General features: G+C 44.5%; 1 protein-coding gene across 1 annotated transcript; it reads left to right on the top strand.

The window, feature by feature from the left end:
- Positions 1 to 1,961: 1,961 nt before the first annotated feature.
- tgfb5 (transforming growth factor, beta 5) lies at positions 1,962 to 16,826 on the top strand. The gene is made up of 7 exons (XM_070555237.1): positions 1,962 to 2,539; positions 3,574 to 3,737; positions 4,003 to 4,135; positions 4,219 to 4,329; positions 6,300 to 6,480; positions 6,778 to 6,931; positions 16,529 to 16,826. The coding sequence occupies exons 1-7, from the start codon at positions 2,173 to 2,175 to the stop codon at positions 16,685 to 16,687; spliced, it is 1,269 nt and encodes a 422-aa protein (XP_070411338.1). The 5' UTR covers positions 1,962 to 2,172; the 3' UTR covers positions 16,688 to 16,826.
- The last annotated feature ends 4,293 nt before the right edge of the window (positions 16,827 to 21,119 follow it).

Genomic DNA, 21,119 nt, shown 5'->3' with positions numbered 1-21,119 from the left:
AAGCCACCCCTGGCAGATTAATAGTCCTCCACAAGTGCTGAGCTGTAATTAACAATGAGACTGAGGAGGAACAGAGAAAAGAAAGGAGCTCTGCTGAAAGCTGGAAAAGATAAAAAAGGATGGACTGCTTTTGACTGATCTAATAAAATCAAGATGCTGAACCTGGAAGTGACTGATCCATCACATTAATTACTCAGACTGGATTTTTGCTCTGGAAGTCAGCTTTTGATAAATATGCGCTCCGTTCTCGTTTATGCGGCTGATGTCAGCGTTCTCCAGCACAAAAACTAAAACGGATAAAGTAAAAAGCCACAAAAATCAACACGTCACATTGAAAAGCAAAGAGAGGTTTGGGGGATATGTGGGGGAAAAAGTGTTATTATTTTCTGTAATATTTTAAAATGATTGTTGTTCATTCTTGATTTTGAAAGGTTTAACTTTAACTGGTTTCATTCCAGTCTGCCCACTCTGCTCTGTTTTGTTGAACATCAAAAACATTTAAAAGAATATGTCTTGTTCCACAAAAGCTAAATGTCTGAATAAAGTCTCTGCTTGTTAGGCTAAATAAATCCTTCATAAACACCAGCTGGTAGTGATATTTATTATTAAATATCACCTCAGATAGATTTTATTCTAAGCCAACAGCTGATTGACTGAAATTATAGTCATGGAGTCACAAAAAAAACTCTTCTATCCAGTTTTGTGTGCTTTGGTATTTAAAAAAGGAAACACTTGTGTTTGAAACATTTCTGTCATGGCTGCAGTCCGACAACGCTGAACAACATAATCAGTGCCGTCCATAATCACTAATTGTATCACTCCACTGGTTTTTACTTGAGACTCTGGTGCTCTGGGCCAGAAGTTGTAAAACTGCTGTTATTCACCATGACTGGCTCATAACGATGAAAACGTCTTATTCTCCCTCCTGGCTGGTTTTATGAGGTATTTAATTTTTACAAGACCCAAAAATATTCATGAGAGTTTGGTGAATTTTAAGCTCAGCATCATAAACTGTGGCTCTACTGAGTCTAAATATTTAACAAAAATATGCAGTTTGGTTTATTTCATGTGTGTGTGTGTGTGTGTGTGTGTGTGTGTGTGTGTGTGTGTGTGTGTGTGTGTGTGTGTGTGTGTGTGTCAGAAGAGGAGAGCTTATGCCTCCATAGTCACGCACACACTCCCTTCACCCTGGTGGCATCCCGCTCCACCTTCTCCTCCTCCTCCTCGGCTCCTCTGACCGTTTCTCTCTGAGGACCTGCAGAATAATTGAGTCACATCCTGGAGCAGGTCTCTGTGTTTTTAGGCTCCTTTATCTTTCACTCCACAGAAAAGGGACATATTTCATGTTATTTTATCCTGACCCTCTTTTTCGTGTTTTTCTGTTTGGGAGAGGGGCTGTGGGGCCCAGGTTTTTCCAACAAAAATCATTTTATTTTAAGCTTCAGCATTACCTATAACAGTGGATGGGAGGACCTTGTTTGGGCTTTTCTGAGCTGCAGTTGTATTTTCTGGAAGCGGATATGGGCCCGGGTTTTGCTCCACAGATGGGTCTTTCAGAAGCCGACGCGCTGCAGCCGCGCTGCTTCAGATGAGGTGCGCCGCTCAGGTTCTTGTCGGGAGGATTTGCGACATGGGCTGAGCTCCTGTGATGACTCTGTTCTCCTGAAAGCTGCTCAGACAAGCGAAGATGGACGACGGGAAGCGGAGACGGATAAAGCTTTAAGTTTTGGGGACTTGCAGGAATTTACTTTTTTTTACGCACAGAGCGCACACACCGGCACGGCATTTCGGCGCAGAAACTGGAACTACTCGCAGATATTTTTACGGTAAACTTCTGTTACTTCTGTTACTGCACGAGAAAAACTAAATTATTGTTTTTAGGTGGATAAATGAGAGACTAACAATGCGTCGCGTATGTTTTTGTTTGAATTCCTTTGTAGAAACAGCAGACGCGTGGATGAAAGGGGTTTACACTTAAAATATCAGAAGTCCAAAGAGTTAAAGGGGCTATCTTTTTCGTGTTTACTGGCTTTGATCAACGCAGCTGATTAGAAGTGGACACCGAACTCTCCAAAGTTACTTTGCGCGCACGTTGCCTTGCATCTGGTTCGGAGACGCAGCCTCTCCGCCGTTCTGGGAGCACCTATCTTGGTTTGACCTCCTCTTCGGACCATGTGGTTCTCTTGCCTCCCGCTGCTTCTGATGCTGCTCCGGTTCTCCGGTGTGCTGCTGCTGGTGGAGGGGATCAACACGTGCCAGTCCATCAACCTGGAGGCGCAGAAGTCCCGGCGCATCGAGGCGGTCCGCGGACAAATTCTCAGCAAGCTCCGCATCCGCAGTCCGCCGGACGACGATGACGACGACCCTCCGTCAAGCTCCGTACCCCCGGAGGTCATGCTGCTCTATAACAGCACACGGGAGCTGATGAAGGAGCGCGCGCGGCTGGCCGAGTCTGCGTGCGAGCGCGAGAGCAGCGAGGAGGACTATTACGCCAAAGAGGTGCAGAGGATTGACATGCTGCCCCCCCGCACCGACTCAAGTAAGTGACAGCAGACAGACCAGTGGCGTGTCAAGATCTTTTAAAATGGGGTGGCCCAGGTGAGGCACAACTTTGTGCATGGGTGGCACCAATGGTTATGCTTTTTTTGTTTTACCCCCAAGCCTTTTGTGGACAATGAAAAGCCCATTTAAAGGTAAATTAGTGTGGTGGCACCTGGGGTGGCACTAATTAGATTCCAAGGGTGGCATGTGCTACCCCAGGCCACCCCCTGGACACGCCCCTGAGACAGACACGGGTTCTCAATGTGTGGGCAGAGGTCCACAGGTTGGGTTCAGGGACAATAATGTAGGTAGTAGAGTTCAGACATTATTCGTAAGGGCAACAATTCCACAGATTGGTGTAAAACTCAGATTGGTTCAGATTTGGTGGAAATCCTAAATGGTGATTTTTGGCTTTTGCGTTTTAAAGGTTTTCATTAGAGTTTGACTCGGTGATGGATCTAAAATAAAGGTCTCGGCAGGGCAATGGTGGACCTGCTCATTCAAATAAATCCTCTTTATTTTTATTTATTATATCCTTATTTGTTCTAAGAAAGACACATTTCAGGTATATGACACATAAAATAAATACAATGGCAAGACATGAGCGTTGGTCGCAGTCAGGGGAGGACTGACCATGTGTGAGTTCTGGAGATTCCTCCGACAGCTCCCCCGGACACATTTTCCAACAGCAAAAATAGAAACATTTTCAAGAGGGCCGAGGAACCCTTGAGCAAGGCAGTCTGAGCTATGTGGTGCAGCTGACACTTGGTCTTGACAGACTTCTTGTTGGAGATTTAAGAGTAATGGTGTTGGATGCTATAATTATATAACTGTAGGTGATTTTTCAAGCAGTAAACCCCATCATCAATCAGCCACATATTAAACACCAGACCCAGCTGAAGCCTGTAATTTAGCTCAAAGACGCTCATTCGCAGTAATTATGTCCGAGACAATGCATCAGTCCCACAGTCTGAAAAGGAAGCAGATGATATTTGACCGCTTCATTCTTCACAATATGATTTTCCCTTCCAGACACCGTGCAACCTGCAACACCCAGCCCCTATTACAGAGTCGTCCAATTTGACGTCGGTGGGGTCGATCTGATCAACAGCACCCTGGTCAAAGCTGAGTTCAGGATCTTCAGAGCTCCCAACCCGCAGGCTCGGGCCTCGGAGCAGAGAGTGGAGCTTTATCAGGTACCCACCCAAACTGCATGTCAAATACGCCACTTAAAACACAAACATAAAAATAAAACAGTACCTTTATGTGTTGGTGCCCCCAGAGGGTGGTCAGGGGAGGCTGTGGCCATCTCTGGAATATTGTGCCATCCCAAAATTTTCACTGGCCCCCCCTTGAAATCTTCTGTGGGCATCACTCCTTATAGAAAACACCAGATAGTGGTTTGAGATCTGAGAGAGTGAATACACCTCCATCACTGCTTTTCTGTGTTTGTTGCACCAGCTACTGAGACCAGAGGAGGACAGCACCTCCACCCAGCGCTACATCGACTCCCGCACCGTTCAGCCCAGAGCTAAAGGAACCTGGATCTCTGTGGACGTCACAGAGACCATTAAAGACTGGGTGTCGGACCCAGGTCAGCATCAAGACACGTCTCTGTTCAGGTCAGCACACCCTGGTTTGTGTATTTTTTCTAACATGCGTTTCTTCCTTTATCAGAGAACAACCTTGGCCTGAAGCTGGGCGTGCACTGTCCCTGCTGCACCTTCGTCCCGTCCACCAACAACATCGTTCCCAACAAGAGCGAGGAGCTGGAGGCGCTGTTCGCTGGTCAGTGGCTCCTGTCTCTGATCTCTTCTTAAGGCTTCAGCCTGATTAGAACCATTTCAGTCTTTTCTGAGAGCCGCAGCCACCATGTGTTGATGTTGGCTGGTTGTGCATGTTCATGTGAGGAACCACGTCACAAAAATAAACATTTCACCCAGGGAGATTTTTGATGGGCGGCAGCAGTGCACTCAGTCTCAGCCACTCCACTGCGGAGGTGAGAAATGCACCTTTTCAGACTTTAGTGACAATTTCTCAAGTGGTGGATTCAGAGTTTTCTAAAAGGCACCTCTGAAGTCATTCACAGTGTCATGCAGGGATGAAGGAAAAAGTGTTCTTTCACACACTGAGATACTGTTTAATACCAGACTGGATTTTAAATGACAACACTCCTTGGATTTACACACAGCTCTGCCAAGTATGGAAACAAGTTTTCTCACTGTGTGTGTGTGTGTGTGTGTGCGTGTGTGTGTGTGTGTGTGTGTGTGTGTGTGTGTGTAAAAAATAAATTAGTCCTGTCACTTCCTGAGGAAAATTAACTCTTCTGAGTAGAATAAAAACAAACCTGCGACGTAGCCATCCCAGAATCATTAGCACAGAGATTTAAACTAGCGATGCACCGATATGAAATCTTTGGGCCGAAACCGATACCCGACATTAAGATCACTGTTATGACCGATAACCGATATTTGCCGATACCGATATGCTGACATTAGTGCTTCTAAAATCAGCAGATTTTGTATAGAATGAAAATTATTAAAGCTGAATTTACATTATTATGTACACACGACACACACATTTACGCTTCTGAGATTATTTCATTCACTGTTCACATGACTACACATCACCCCCTCACCTCTGAAACAGGCAAACAAATGGAGACGAGATGGAAAAAGTATTGGTTGATCACATCGGCCCGGTTTTATTTATCGAACTGATACCGACATGTTAAAAATGACTAACATCAACCGATACCGATATTGATGCCGATATATTGTCCATCCCTAATTAAAACTGTAAGAATTTAAAGATTTCATGGGTTATTTAATCTGAGAGTCTTTTACCTGTGTCAGCTTTCTATTTACTATAAAGCACAGGAGTCATTTCTGACTCGTCTTTGTGAAACTGCTTGTTTTCTTTAAATAAATAATCTGTATTAAAATTTGACCAACAAACAATTTAATCAGAAATGTTGTAGCTGCTGTAAGTGGTTACATAGGGTCACCATGGTAACCACACACCCATGGCCATACTCACTGACAAAGAAACTTAATAGAAGAAGAAAGGGATATGCAAGCTCAGTAAAATGGAAGCGTCAAAAGGGACAGCAGTAGTTCAGTTGTCCAGTAATCGTAAGGTTGCAGGTTCAATCCCGGCTCCCACTAGAGAATGCTGCTGTTGTGTCTTTGGGCAAGACACTTAACCCGCCTTGCCTGCTGGTGGTGGTTGGGTTGAACAGGTGGAGCCAGCGCACAGCAGGCCTTGCCTCTGTCAGTGCACCCTAGGGCAGCTGTGGCTACATCGTAGTTCATCCCCAATGTGTGAATGACTGATTGTGTTGTGAAGTGCCTTGGGGGGTTGTAGAACCTTAAGAAAGGCGGTATACAAGTACAGGACATTTACCATTTTAAAATATCAGCCAAGACTGTACTTCAGAGAGTAAAATAAGACTGGTGAGAAGCAGAAGAGTCTGGTGGTCACACATTTTAATTTACTGTCTACAGTGATTTTGTAGGAGTTAAAAATAACTTCATTTCCAGTTTTAAGAGGCTGATCTGAGGTCAGCTATGAGGAGAAGCTACTGAAGCTTGGCTGTGCACTTTCTGCTCTCCAGAGTGATGTATGGGTAGACAGCAAGTCTTAAAGAAGTGAGAGACATGTTGAGTGAAGGAAGACACGTGTAAACTCTTACTGGTAAACTCATAAAACGGGATCAACTCTTTCTTTCCTGAACCTCCGCCGCTGTGCTCCTGCAGGTGTGGACGATGAGAGGCTTCGTCAACTGAGAAAACCAGGTCAGATTAAAGGTCAGGCAGACTTCAGCACCAAGACACCACACCTCATCCTCACCCTGCTGCCCAGTGACAGAGTGGACAACCTAGCCAAGAAGAGCCGAAAGAAGAGGGCTGCCGCCACAGACACCACAACCTGCTCCCGGTAAACCACCAGCCCGCCGCTTGTTCGTGGCTCTGCTTGACTGACAGCTTCGGCTGTCCGCTAGAATTTGTAATTTTGTGATTTTGATGCACAGTTGAGATGAGGGTTGAGAGAGCAGGCCAGCTGTTTTATTTAGACTACCTCGCGCTCCAGGGAAAGCCTAACATAGTCATTACGTTGGGACAGCCGGTTCTTTGGTGGTAACCTGTTGTAATTTTCCCATGACCCAGCTTTGGGTTGCTGCCTCAGACACAGCAGAGCTGAGACTGGAGCTGAAATGTGTTTTGTGTGTCCCAGTGGCTCAGATCAGGGCTGCTGTCTGCGCTCACTCTACATCGACTTCAGGCGTGACCTCAACTGGAAGTGGATCCACGAGCCCAAAGGTTACAAGGCCAATTTCTGCGCCGGCAACTGTCCGTACCTCTGGAGTGTCAACAACCACTACAACATGGTAAGTGTCCATCAGGATGACGCATCATCAAGTCCTCAGTCAGGCTGGCTGCCGGGTCAGTTTTTTGTAAAGGTCTGACCTGCAGATTCTAATTAATCTTCGAAAACAATAGTTGATAAAACTCTTGTTCCTCTGATTTCTACTTCAATTTAAACACGGACATTTCCTCCCAAAACAACATCAGGTGATCAAGTTTTCTCAGAAATCTAAAGTTGAACTAAAATGGTAAACCCAACATTTATAATCTTGCTTACACACAAAACAGGGCCTGAAAACTGCGTTAGTGACTTCCCACGCTAACATTGTGATTCATAAAGAAAAACTTTAATGAAAAATGTGGCAAATTTAAGCAAACTGGCAGCAGTAGCTCAGGAGGTAGAGCGGGTTGTCCGGTAATTGCAGGTGTGATTCCAGCTACCGGCAGAGAGTTCTGCTTGTGAAAACACACCCAACCCTTCCTGCCTGCTGGTGGAGGTCGGAGGCACCGGTGGTGCCTGCGCTGGGAAGTCTTGCCTCTGTCAGTGCGCCCCAGGACAGCTGTGGCTACATCGTAGCTCATCACCACCAGCGTGTGAATGTGTGTGTGAATGAATTGGTTCACTGTAGTGTAAAGTGCTCTGAGTCCACTGGAAGGTGCTATACAAGTGTGGGCCATTCATTTATGATCTAAAACTTTGAACTTGGCGTAAGTACATTTTGGAGATGGAGAGACTGGCAACCCAGTTGATGAGAGGGTGAAATGTTTACTTTAAAGGTGTGGTTCACTTGTATAATCAATACAATTGCAGTGGACACTAGTAGGAATAAAGGCCTTGTAAGTTGTTCTCGGGTGAAAGAATATACTGGTGCACCATTTCGGGGAACTAGCAGTGACTACCAAGACAGCTGAGCTTCAGATGGCAGGTTTTGGGTTATTTCTTGATATCTGGACATCTTGCTCCGGATTGGATAACAGAAACACGACTCTACCACTGACCCAGTTTGCACTACAACGTTGATTTTTTTTTATCTCCACAAGTAACCTAAGCCTGGAGGAAACTCTGCTGTGTGGTTTGAGTTGCTAATGCCAACGGTTAGCTTCTACTAACCAAGACATTCATGGACTCACCATGAATGTTAAGTGACAGTGTGACGTAAATCTGTCAGGCTTTTCAAATCCTAGAGTTTTACCGTCTATCAGACGCTAATGCAGGAGATAGGTGTAGGAGCCTGTTTTCATGTTCAGACTGAATGAAAATGTCAGAGTGACTGATAATATAATAATTTAAAAAATTTTTTTTTTTTTTCAGTGAACCACTACTTTAAAAGGGGAGCTAGGCAGTTTTGGCTTGCTTTTAGCTCCTCTAGTGTCCGTTTGTAAAACTAAAAGCAAATCTCCTCATTGTGCGTTTGTCTTTTTAACACCTTAATCTAACATCTGAAACATCTCCCAGTCTTCCCTGGGGTCTACAGGAGTGATAATCACTAAATTAAACAAGTCAGCTGTGTTGATGATCTAAAACTTACAGGAAATGTGCTGGAAGCAGACTGCAGCTCCAGGCATGTCAGCTCTATTTTTTCTAAGTCCCAACAGAGCGGCGCGTGAGTTTGTAGTTGCAAGTGGAATATTCTGGCCTTAGGGGCCGATAGGGTCCGGGTGGCCTTTCATTAACACTGTAAAGGCACATACTGGCTTGCAAAGTATCTCTTTAAATGTGAAAATAATGGAATGATTTAATAATTGTGTATAAAACCAAAAGGGACTAAATTAAGGCGTATTAGAACGTGCTTTGGAGCTCTTCTCAGTTATGTTCAATTCAATTCAAGTTTATTTATATAGTGTCAAATCACGACAAGAGTCGTCTCAAGGCACTTCACAAATTAAACATTCCAATACAGTTTGGTTCATTAAGCCAATCAGTAAAACATTTCCTATATAAGTGTGACAGTGTGAGCGTCCTGTCACAATGTCCCGATTGATCATGCGCCCTGGCTACTTGGCCAAGGGGATGTCCCTTTGGCTGACTGGTTAGTGCGTATGACTCTCACCCGGGAGTCTGGGGATCGAATCCTGCCCGGGCCCTCATTTCTCCACCTTGCCACATAAGGAACCCAGAAAATTGTATCGAGTCACAGACTAGTTTCAGTGTCTTTACAGCAATCCTCATACTAAGCAAGCATTTAGCGACAGTGAAGAGGAAAACTCCCTTTTTACCAGGAATAAACCTTCAGACTGTACATGACTGGAAAAAAGAGGGCATTCCTCAATTCCTTTTTCCAGTTTCTTCATCTGACAGGTTGTTTTGTACTATTTTTCTATTAAATATGAGCTTCTAATGATTTTCAAAAAATTGCAGTCTTTTTTCATTTAGCCATGCCAACTATTTTGGAAAATACACCATAGACAACTCTTTTCATAAAGGCCAAGTGAAGACAAATGAGTCCTTTTTTCCCCCAAATGATATTTTCTTCCAATTTGAAGATTCATGGCCTTTTGTGTTGAATGATTTCAATGGAAACACTACAGACATGTCAGCGTGGAGATGCTGCCAAATTATATAAACAGAACCATCTGTGATTGTCAGAAAAATCTGAGTAGCATGTCGGTCTTTCTGGTAAAACGCTCCGGTCTGGTCCAAACTCTGATCAGTTCTCAGCCTGGCTTTAATACACACACTGTTAGAAATGCTGCTGCTATTTTTCACTAAATGAGCTTGAAGTTCATTGTTTGTGGTGACTGAACACAGCAATTAGCTAAGACTGGTTAACCCCAGACCCATAAGTGGGCTGCCACCTCTCAGAAGCTCGTCACAGAACTTAAACAGCACAGTGTGTTTGTCTCACTGACCTCAGTGGTCGGCTTGACTTTTACAAAACCATCTAGTTTTATTTTTCCACCCTCTAAAACTTCTCTCACTGATCTGGCTTGATCTTCACATTCATTTGATCGTAAAGTTCACAGCAGTGATGTTTAGTTTCATGTAGGTCTCTGGTTGTAGACACAGTGGAAGAGTTACACAGCAGGACCTTATTATCTCATTTGGACTTTGTGGGTTCGAAGTACTCATAGGAATAACAGAAGGCTTGGGAAATTTTGCTTTAGGTTCAGTGGCACCCCCAATGAGTGGCTAGGGGGGCCATGGCCACCCCTGGAAAATTGTCAGGCACCCCAATGGCCCCCAGGAAAAGCCACCCCCACCTCTCCTAATAAATCATATTCATGTTCTCGCAAACCATACGCTCATCTTCTTTATTCAAGACATGAATGTTAAAGCCGATAAATAAAACTTCTTTAATAAATAATTTATTTTAGAATTCTTTTTTTCTCTCCCGTGTCCTGTCTGGCTGTGAAGCAAACAGAACTGATGTCTGAATGCTGGTGACAAGCCTTACAGATTTACTCTCAGGTGGAGCATAAAAGCTTTTGCTTTAATGTCACGCCTGATACTTAAAACTTTATTGTTATTGTTTTTTGGATGCTTTATATTCCGACCAGACACGGAGACAGAGGTGAAAGAGAAAGGAAGAAACGGGGGGGGGGGGGGGGCGGGGGGGGGGGTAGTTCCTGGGGGCCATTGGGGTGCCTGACAATTTTCCAGGGGTGGCCATGGCCCCCCTAGCCACCCATTGGGGGTGCCACTGAGCCTAAAGCTAAATTTCCCAAACCTTCTGTTATTCCTATGAGTAAATCAAACCCACAAAGTCCAAATGAGATAATAAGGTCCTGCTGTATAACTCTTCCACTGTGTCTACAACCAGAGACCTACATGAAACTAAACATCACTGCTGTGAACTTTATGATCAAATGTTTATGTTTATGTTTATGTTCATTTATTTAGCAGACGCTTTTATCCAAAGCGACTTACAATTTATAACCTATGGAGCCAGATCGGGGGGAGGGGGGTTGGGGTCCACAAAAATAAATAATCAATGATGAACAAGGGTCTGCTTCTAGACCTGCAGAGAAGGGACATACAACAATACACCTAGAGCAAGCTATCACTGCGTCAACCTGATGAGGAAATATTAAATCAACATTGTTTTCATCCTGGCCATGCAACACTGGACCAGCTCTATACCCTTAGGGGGATCCTGGAAGGTGCATGGGAGTTTGCCCAACCAATCTACATGTATTTTGTGGATTTGGAGAATGCATTTAGAGCCCTGCACGGGCCTAAAATCTGAGCCCGTGTCCGGCCCGGCCCGAGGGGGTGGAGCCCCAGCCCGACCCGGCCCAAAAAGGTTTTCAGGATTCTCTGGCCCGACCCGAGCCCCAGCCCGACTTTTTTTTAACCAACTAAATGAAAACAAAGTGCGTCAATCCTGACCAGTGTGTTAAAAGACGTGCAGGATCCGATCAATTTGTTTTTCCCTCGGTTACCGTCATAGAGATGACGGCGCGCTGGCTCTGGTGGTAATCAAGTTAAATTTTATCTCTTTCCAACAATTTTCACAAGAAAACAGAACAGTCAAAAGCAGGGCTTGTGTTGTGTTGACCGGATAGTTCCCGCATTTGACCGTTTATTTTGACGGAGAAAGAATAGAAAGAATTACCCCGACGTATGCAGACGAACTGACATTTTATTCGTTATGCACATCGCAGATGTAACTAAATCACCCAAGAAAAGATTCCCATCTGAACATCTGAGCTGCTCAGCGCAGCTCGCTCTCAGCGCAAATGTGCACAGCGAGCTGAAGTTGTGGAGATTGGCTTGGAGCGCGTTGCAGAACCAGAGCGCATGCGGGAAGGTTCCTCCCACTGAAGCGAGTGTTTTCCAAACCCTGTCTCTCAGAGAGACTTGTCGCTTAGAAAATGTTCCCTGATTATGAAACTTAGGCTGAATTGTGCTTGTTCCTGTCTCCAATGTGGCGACACATCCAGGAGCCGTCTGAGGAGAATCCCAGAATCTCACACCCTCTTCAGCTCAGGAAGCGCCTTTGAACAAGCGTGACCCGTCAACCCGGTCTCACAGTAAGACCGGGTTGGACCTGTTCAGGTTTACGCAGACAATCTTTACATTTAGAATTGGCATACAGATATAAAATTAATTAAGTAAAATATAAAGCATTTTATTTAAATATCCATTCATTATTTTACAAGCACAGAGAGCCGCATTAGATTCAGATCAGCAGGAAGATTCCTCCGACTGAATTCAGTCGCTCTGGTTCTGCGACTGTCTGGTCAACACAAGCCCTGCTTTTAACTGTTTTGTTTTCATGTGAAAATAGATCAAATTAAACTTGATTAACACCAGAGCCAGGCGCACTGCGCTGTTATCTCCGTCACTGTAAATGAGGGAAAAACAAAATGATCGGATCCTTTTCTGACCTTCCCCACCTACAAAGTTTAATTACAAACATGACAGAGCCTGGATTTGTATTCTGAACAGTCTAAACATGTTTTAAAAAGAAACGTATGACAAAAGTGGCACCTGCTCAGTAAAACCACCAACAGGGTGAAAAATATCAACATATTGTAGGCAGAGACGGGCTACAACTTCTGGATCCATTTTATATAAATTGTTTTATTGATTATCTTCTTATGAAAGATAGCTTTGATGTACACGAGCGACCGGTACTGGCAGCTGTCACCTGTTGTGAGCAGCGCTCTGCTGTCTGATGGTAGGCCCCGCCCACAACGCCGTGGCCGCTGTGGCTCCCAGTGTTTTCTTTACTGTGGAAAATGGGTAATAATGGCTCTTTGATGGGAACAGGTTGCCGACCCCTGGTTTAAGTGTTTCAAATTTTTTTTATGAATTCGATTAAAAATAAAGGCGCCCGGCCCGTGCCCGAGGTAATTACACAGTCGTTGGCCTGAAGCCCGGCCCGAGGGCCGTCGGGCCGGGCCGACCCGAGGGCCTAGGGCTTCAGTGCAGGGCTCTAAATGCATAAGACCGTGTCCCTCAAAGGACCCTAGGGGGTACTCTGGGAGTATGGGGTACCAGACCCTCTGATATGGGCTGTTAGGTCCCTGTATGACCGGTGTCAGAGCTTGGTCCGCATTCCCTCACACACAGCACAAAAGACAGCAAATGCTACCACAGTGCGGTAGAAGGTCCTTGAAAGTGAACTGTTCATCCCGAAAAATCTCAGCCGTCTTAGCAGCTTAGTTACTTTCTCTCGAGCATGGGCAGCAACGTCTCTGGCAGATTTTGTTGGCCACTCGTCATCAGGAAGTTGGAGAAACTTTGGACCGGACTGCCACTCAGAGTTTTCAGTTAAGACGTTTGGACTAGCCCCTCTGCTGATGATGTCTGCAATGTTTGCTGGCCCCGGAATCCACCATCAATCTTGGACGTCAGTGCTGCTCTGGATCCCGCCGACACGATTTGCAAAGAACGCCTGGAAGCCGTAACTTTCGCGTTGTACTGCGCCTAGGATCGTTTGGCTGTCGACGAGATGGTACCATCTCTTGACCTGAATACGACAGTGCTTCTGAAAGTAGGTCTTCAGGTGGGCTGCTAAGACGGCGCCACACATCTCTGCATTTACAGGGTCACCTTTGTGGTCTGGTCGAGAGGAGTCAGCTTGGCTTTGGATTCCACTAGCTTCACGACAACACCATGACTGCAGCTCCAGGGAAGGTACATCACTGCGCCATATGCGTGTTCACTGCCGTCAGAGAATGTGATTGCACTAGGCTCTGCACATGGATCTGGTGGAGTCAGGGCTCTAGCAAAGCGAAGTTGGTTCAGATCTGCATACTCTTCCAGAACCTTTATGGCGTCTTCTCGGAGACCTACAGACAAGGCAGCATCCCACGTGTCTTCTGAGAAGTACTTTATTTTGGTTTCTTGAAAAGCTCTTCTAACTAAGATGACACCTTTCTGCTTGACAGAAGTCACAAGGCCAAGTGGGTCATACAGGCTGGAGACTTGGCTCAGCAGTTCTCATCTGGTGAGTGGATCAGGGGTTTGAGTTCTGACGTCTTCCCTTAACAGATTTTGGCCAAGGTGCATCTTTTTCTTTTTCTTTGAGAAGTTGACTGCAACCATGACGTGGAGCTTGTCGTCTTCGATGGTGTAGCCAAGGCCGAGGGCTTTGCTGTTTTCTTTTGTCGGCTGGTTTGGAAGAATTATAGTCTTTGACTCTGCTATATCCATCTCACTGATGGCTTCTTTCCTCCCACTTTGATTGGAGTAGACCCAGGGCTTCATGTAAAATCCTCCAGCTATCAGGATATACTCGATGTTGCCGGTGAGGCATTACAGATGGTCTTGGTCATTGTGTGAAGTCAAAATATCGTCGACCTAACTTGCATCTTCTTCCAACGCACGTTTCTCTTCTTTAAAATGGCTGAATGAAGGCAAGTTTGCAGTCTCTCGCATGGCAACTTGGGCTGTGCAACCAGCAGGTTTGTCCCCCATGTTCACTCTTGTTATGGCGTACGCTTCTACTTCTGACTCTTCTGCGTCACGCCACAGAAACCTGTGGAGGTGGACCTCTCGAGCTTCCAGCCAGACAGAGTTGTACATCTTGCGTATGTCACCAAGGGCAGCAAAAACACCAGTTCGGAACCTCAGCAGGACAGCTCTGATCGGGTTCAGGACGTCGGGACCTTTGATGAGGATGTCGTTCAGGCTGAGACCTCTGTACTTCTGGCTGCTGTTCCACATACTAGTCTTACTGGGGTGGATATAGAGTGAGGATTTGGTGCTATGAGATGGCTTATATACCACACAGGCAGGACGTCTGTGCAGAGGAGTCAGCATGAAGAGGAGACAGTTGACAGAGCGACCTCTGCCAATTCAGCTTGACAGCAACTTCAGACTGGCGCTCTGTTGGACTGTTGGAAAAAATAGAGCTGACATACCTGGTGCTGCAGTCTGGTCCCAACTTGTTTCCTGCATGTTTTAGATCATGAACACAGCTGATTTTTTAAATTTAGTAAGGAATCCCTCCTGCAGACACTAAGAAAGGCTGGGGGACATTTCAGCTGTTAGATTAAGGTGTTAAAAAGACAAATGCATGGCTCTACAAACGCACACTAGGGGGTGCTAAAAGCAAACCAAAACGGTCTAGTTCCCCTTTAAAAAATAAATTTTTATTAATATTCAAAAAATTGTGTTTTTGAAAGAAAAAGTCCTTAAATATTAAATCATCCATCCATCCATATCCGGAGTCGGATCGCGAGGGCAGCAGCCATAGCTAAGAGGCCCAGACTTCCCTCTCCCCAGCTACTTGGACCAGCTCCTCCATGGAATCCAAAGGCGTTCCCTGGCCAGCTGAGAGACATAGTCCCTTCAGCTAGTCTTCCCTTGGGTCTCCTGCAGTTGGACCTGCCTGGAAAACCTCATCAGGGAGGCGTACAGGAGGCATCCTGACCAGATGCCCAAGCCACTTCAACTGGCTCCTCTTGATGTGGAGGAGCCCCTCCCGGATGACCGAGCTTCTCACCCTATCTCTAAGGGAGAGCCCAGCCCTGTGAAGAAAACTCATTTCAGCCGCTCATATCCATGATCTTTTTGTTTCGATCACTACCCAAAGCTTGTGACCATAGGTGAGGGTAGGAATGTAGATTAACCGGTAAATTGAGAGCTTTCCCTTCCAGCTCAGCTCTCTTCATTGACAGATCAATACAACGCCCGCATCACTGTAGATGCTGCACCAATTCACCTATCTCACACTTTATCTTTCCCTCACTCGTCAACAAGACCCTGAGATACTTAAACTCCTCCACGTGAGGCAGGACTCGTCCCTGACCTGGAGAAGGCATTATACCCTTTTCCGATTCAATCAATACAAAAGCAGTTTGAACTGAGTTGCATCTAAAAATATGGATAATTACTGCTGCAAAACCTGATCAAAGCTTCATGACACGATAAGTTTGGATTTGGATCAGTCTCGGAAGTGGAGAACATCAAACAAACAAATCACAGCATTTTGAACTCCAAGCTGTGAAAGTTGCATTTTAAAAAGTCAGCAGACTCAATGAGTGATTTGAAAAGGACAGTGAAAGTCATGGAGTGTCCCAGTCAGAAACTGGCACCACACTGACATTCCCAGTTTAATCTGATTATGCTTTAAGACTTTTGGAGTGGGATTGGTAGAAAATTCCTCGTGACGTGGTGGGACAACAGGATTATTCACAAAAAATAAATAAAATAAAGGACTTAGAGCAACTGTTGCTACCAGAGGTGCTTTAAAAACATGCCCAAAGAAAAGACTGACCTATAAAAGCTGTTGTGGTTTTATTTTTTTAATTTAATTTTATTGAAAATTCTTTTAAATCAATTTCTTACCCTCTCACTGTGGAGACCTGATTTATAATTAAAAAAAAAGATGACAATGAAAATAAATGTGGAAAAATGTGATCGGGTCCAGAAACTTTCCATCAGGACGGTATCTTGACTGGCTCTTGGCCGTGGCTTTTATTTCTACTGTACAGATGTGAGAATGGCATCAGTTTTCTTATATAAACTGGTTTCTCACATACACAGACCATGCAGTAGTTGCCTGGCAATGCAAGAAAACAACCTCACAACTCTGTTGTATAACAACTGAAAATGCAAAGACTTGGCCAAAACCCATGCTGAGGCAGAATCCCATCATTCATGGTGAAAAGCTGGTGAAAAAAATGTATTTTAATCCAATGTGTCTCCTCTGCTCCCGGGTCAGATCCTGCCTCTGTACAACAAGCTGAACCCAGAGGCCTCAGCGTCGCCCTGCTGTGTCCCTCAGGACCTGGAGCCCCTCACCATCATGTACTTCGTAGGCCGAACACCACGCGTGGAGCAACTCTCCAACATGGTCGTCAAATCCTGCAAGTGCCGCTGAGTGGAGCGGAGAACACTCCTCTGGGAGGGATCCTCAGCTCACTACACTTCACTGACTGATCACCTTTTTGGCAGACACGCTATCTGAATCAGATGTCAGGGTTTTTTTTTTTGTTTTTTTTTTACAGTCATGAAAGCTTCTCTTCTTCATTCTCTGGAACTTTCCATTTGATATAGGACCCTGTAAATATGTCAGCACTGCTTCATCAAACCAGTGCTTGAGCATAAAAACCTAAAAACAAAAAGGTGTTGTGTGATTTGGCCACATTTTAGTCCGTCTGCTGAAAAAAAGCATCTGTTTTGTCAAGATTCTGAGTGTGCCTGGATAGCCGTGGGCAGCGGAGCACGCCAGACGTGAGCCTCTTTGCTTTAGGGTTAAAGGTGTTGATTTGAAGGAGGCGGTGAGACGAGCCATTCAGACTCAGATGCAAGAAGTGAAGGAGGAAGGGAACAGATAGAAAAAGAGGTAGAGACCGTGTCCAGGCGGAGGCTGTGCCAGCTCTTTGCGGTCCCGAGGCTGAAATCTGCCCGGCGTAAACAGGATGTGAAAGGTTTCCAGACACAGACCCGACCACTCACAGAACGCCAGATTTAAACACTCCCCTCATCTTTTCTCCCTTTCTCTCCCTCTTTCTGTGTTACTCGAGGTTCTGGGACTTGTGGTGGGAGGAAAGGGAGAAAAGAGAGGCTTTGAAAATGAGACGTGGGATGATAGGGCTGTATTTGGAACAGCTATACATTTGGAAGGTGGTACTTTACAGTCTTGGCAAATTTGTAACTATTTGGGTCTGGCTCGTACATTATATAATCACACTCAGGCTCTTTTATTTTTCTTGCTGCGGTGTGCATTCATTATCTTATTGCAGAAAAGCTGTTGACCCATTGCTCATCCTGTGCTGTGATTATATTTTGTCATACCTGTGTTTACCACCAGCCTTTCTACACCCAGCCATCCACACAGAGCACTTTTGATAGAACGTCTAAAATGCTAGGAATAAAAAACATCCCCGGGGCTGATTTTAAATATAGCTTCTCTGGTATGCCAGTGGTTTGTGTATGAGAGAGAGACGGGGTGTGTTTAATGTGTGTGTGTGTGTGGCAAATGAGGTCATGCGTGAAAGCACAGAAATGATTCCTTAAGTTTTATTGTGAGTTTCATTGTGATTGTGTTTAAATACGTCTGCAGGAGATGTTCCCTTTGTGACCCGACTAAAAGTAAGATGTGGACTTTTTTTTGTTTGGGTGTTTATAAAAACCTGGGTGACAATAAAGTTTCAGTTCAACAGGAAGTATTCCGATCATGACAAATACAAGGCTACCACAACAACAACTAGCTAGCTATAATTGTATTAAGCAAGCCAGTGGTTTCCATGAGTTTACTGAAGTTGAACCACCGCCAGGCTTTAAAAGGCCTGGCTGTAAATTGTGTAACTGGATCCCTCAAACATTATTCTGGTTAACACTTTGTGCAACAGCTGTTCTAAATGTGTGTACAGAGTCAATTAAAGACCTTATTTCCCATTTAAATGACTTAATTACTTTCCATAGATTTTACTCTATGAAATCTGTTGCCTCAACTTAAAACCTATTTAAAGGCCAAGTTCACTGAGAAACTGTTTTTTTTTACTTGTTATAACTCAGTCATTCAGAGTTTCACATGCAGGTCAAATATGAAAACAATCTTTTTTTAGCTGTATACGTCTTTGATCCTCTTTGAGAAACATTTTTGGTGCATTTGACCCATACTTGCATTAGTAAGGAGCAGGGGTCTGATTTGCATTGCTCCTGGGAGAAACTTTGGGGGTTGGCATCTTTCCCAAGGATGCTTCTAGGGATCAATCCTATGACCTTTGAATCTTGGGACAACCGCTCACCCTGTTCAGCCATGGTCGCCCCATTCTACCCTTATTTCATGCATTAGCTGCTGAAAGAAATTAGATGGGTAAATGCCCAGGTCAGAAAAGCCATTCAGATCTATCTCACACTGAAAATTGGCATATAAGGACTCACCCATCTCCACCGTGTGATGGGGAAGGCTATTACTGGTTTATCATCTAGGAAAGAGCAGAGCACATCTCGGCTAGTAGAAGCTAACCGTTACCATTAGCAACTCCATGACCCAGCAGAACTCCTCCAGGCTTGGTTATTTGCAGACATAATACATCAATGCTGCAAAGCAAACAGACTCAGTGGTAGAGTCACATTGCTGTTAGCCAATCAGAGGCAAGATGTCTGACTATCAGGAAATAAGACTCTAAATCCTGTCGTCTTCTGCCCACCTCTCCTCTGGTTCACATCTAGTTCCTGAAACAGGAGCGCCATAGCTTTGTTTCCTACAGAGATCAGCTATGTTTATACAAGAGACCGCTGCAAATGTGTTGGAAAAACAAATGAACTTGTCAAAGAAACTGAAAAATATCAAAGATTTGCAGTTCCTGATGATCACTGCTTAAAGTACACAAATGCATATTATTGGCCAAAATTCTAAACAAAAACAACAAGAAGTGTTTCCTTCTGTGTTGTGAACAAATAAAATCTTGTTGTAGATAGCTTTTTAGTACAACCTCAGTTTGAAGAAATAAAGAGTAGTGCAGGCAAGGCAGATAAGCTAACAGATAAAATCTAATGTAACATGATTGTAGTAAGTGCGGTTACATGCATTACATCCATGTGGATCTTATTGTAATAAGCTGGGAGTCTTTATCCTAGTTCACATGTGCATTAGAAAACCGGCCTCTCAATTAAAGTTCGTTCCACTCCAGTACAGTAGGTGGCGACATGCCCCTTTTCATACTCATTCCTCCTGTTAGCCACACAACACAAGCAGTATGACAATGATCTTGTCAGGAGACCACTTTCGTGGTGTTGTCACTTCTGGAACGCGAGCGTAGTTTGGCTAACCCGTCAGCTTATAGCAACACCAGCAGTAAACAAAAGCTGGTGGGAGTGAAGCAGATGGAATTGAAACAGGATATGCACAATGGCTAAAGGAATGTACAAAAACGCTGCAGCACAGCTTATTTGGTATGTTCATGTGTGTTCCTTTGTGATGATGGTCTTGTCACAAGACCACTTCAGCGGTCTCGTCACTTCCGGAATGCGGGCGTCCTACCGGTTTATTTCGACTGACCTGTTTACATGCAGGATGCAATTGGATTGCTACCACATTATTTTGGTGCTTCAGCTCGATTAGAACCAGTCCACCTTTAGCCAGACTAACACGTTTACATGCAATTAAAAAACTGACATGAGTCTTTTTGGGGCAATACGTCGGTTTTCTGAAGTTCATGTAAACACACTAGCTGTAAGTAAGAAGCAGAACACCAACTTTTAGCTCTGGAAGCTAGAAGTGCTAAAGCTAACTAGCTGTGCTGCTAATTTCTCCTCCAAATAATCACAAGAGCATATGTAACAACAGTGAAATGTATGGCTGTGTAAAGGTTCATGTAATGTTCACATATACTCTTGACATTTCATTTGAAACTGGCCCCACATTTTTACCTGTGGTTAGCTTGTGATTCTACCAGTACTAGTTAATGTCTCACCAAACTAAAGTTGTTCAAAATTAATTGACAACAGTTAAGCTAACAATTTGAGTTTTAAAATGAAATTATTTTTCATCTGTCTTTACAAAAGAGGTCGACATGTGTATCTGAACTGTCTCTGGTGTCAGAGTACTTTAGCAGTAAACTTGTTTTTCTGTGGCACAATGAAACTGCTTTTTCACTGTGTGTGTGTGTGTGTGCGTGCGTGTGTGTGTGTGTGTTGAGGGGGTGTCAGTGCTTCAGCTGTGGTGAGGCTCCTTCCCCCCATGAGTAAACTAGCCCCAGCATCTGTTAGTCTTTTCCATTTAACTACCCCTTACTACGTCCAACCTGTACTTATCCCACGACACAGCTCCTTGTTGTTCTGCCTCACACTGGTTCCTTATGTCCTTGGGAGACACAAATACTCTGGATATTGACCCCCACGCTTTAACTTTTGCACGCACACCCTTCTCCCTTCATAGACTGTGTCTGTGCCTTTAACCTTGAGTGACTGCGTAAAGCCCTTGGGCATGGAGAGCACACCCATACGTACAAACATACATACGCTGTGATGTGGGTCTGGTTCTCAATAGGTCAGCCAACCTCCTACCTGCCTAAAATGTAAAAGAGCCTTTTGATAGAAGATGTAAGACATCAGAAATGAACAGAGGGTAGTTTTTCGTACGTTGTACACTGGTTTCATCTCCCATTACAGGTTTGGAGATGACTTCAGGCTGAAGTCATTCAGCCAGCTAAACTAAAATACAACTCTCAGGGAAACAGGACACCATAAACACACAATAGAGAAGCAGAATGAAAGACAAACGTTAACAGATGAAATGACCTGTGACCTCAGGGCTACAGAAGCTGTGCTCTTTAGTTGCCCTTGAGCTGGGATGCTAAAAC

The sequence above is a fragment of the Nothobranchius furzeri genome, chromosome 1 (genome assembly GCF_043380555.1).
Source record: "Nothobranchius furzeri strain GRZ-AD chromosome 1, NfurGRZ-RIMD1, whole genome shotgun sequence".
NCBI classification, from domain to species: domain Eukaryota; kingdom Metazoa; phylum Chordata; class Actinopteri; order Cyprinodontiformes; family Nothobranchiidae; genus Nothobranchius; species Nothobranchius furzeri.
This window is presented reverse-complemented; position numbering and strand designations above follow the sequence as displayed.

Bases quoted from the DNA above. Each gene is read 5' to 3' on its own strand.
- tgfb5 (XM_070555237.1), top strand. From the start codon at position 2,173: ATGTGGTTCTCTTGCCTCCCGCTGCTTCTGATGCTGCTCCGGTTCTCC. The intron at 6,481-6,777 runs GTAAACCACCAG...TGTGTGTCCCAG, and splicing joins GACACCACAACCTGCTCCCG to TGGCTCAGATCAGGGCTGCT. The intron at 6,932-16,528 runs GTAAGTGTCCAT...CTCCCGGGTCAG, and splicing joins TCAACAACCACTACAACATG to ATCCTGCCTCTGTACAACAA.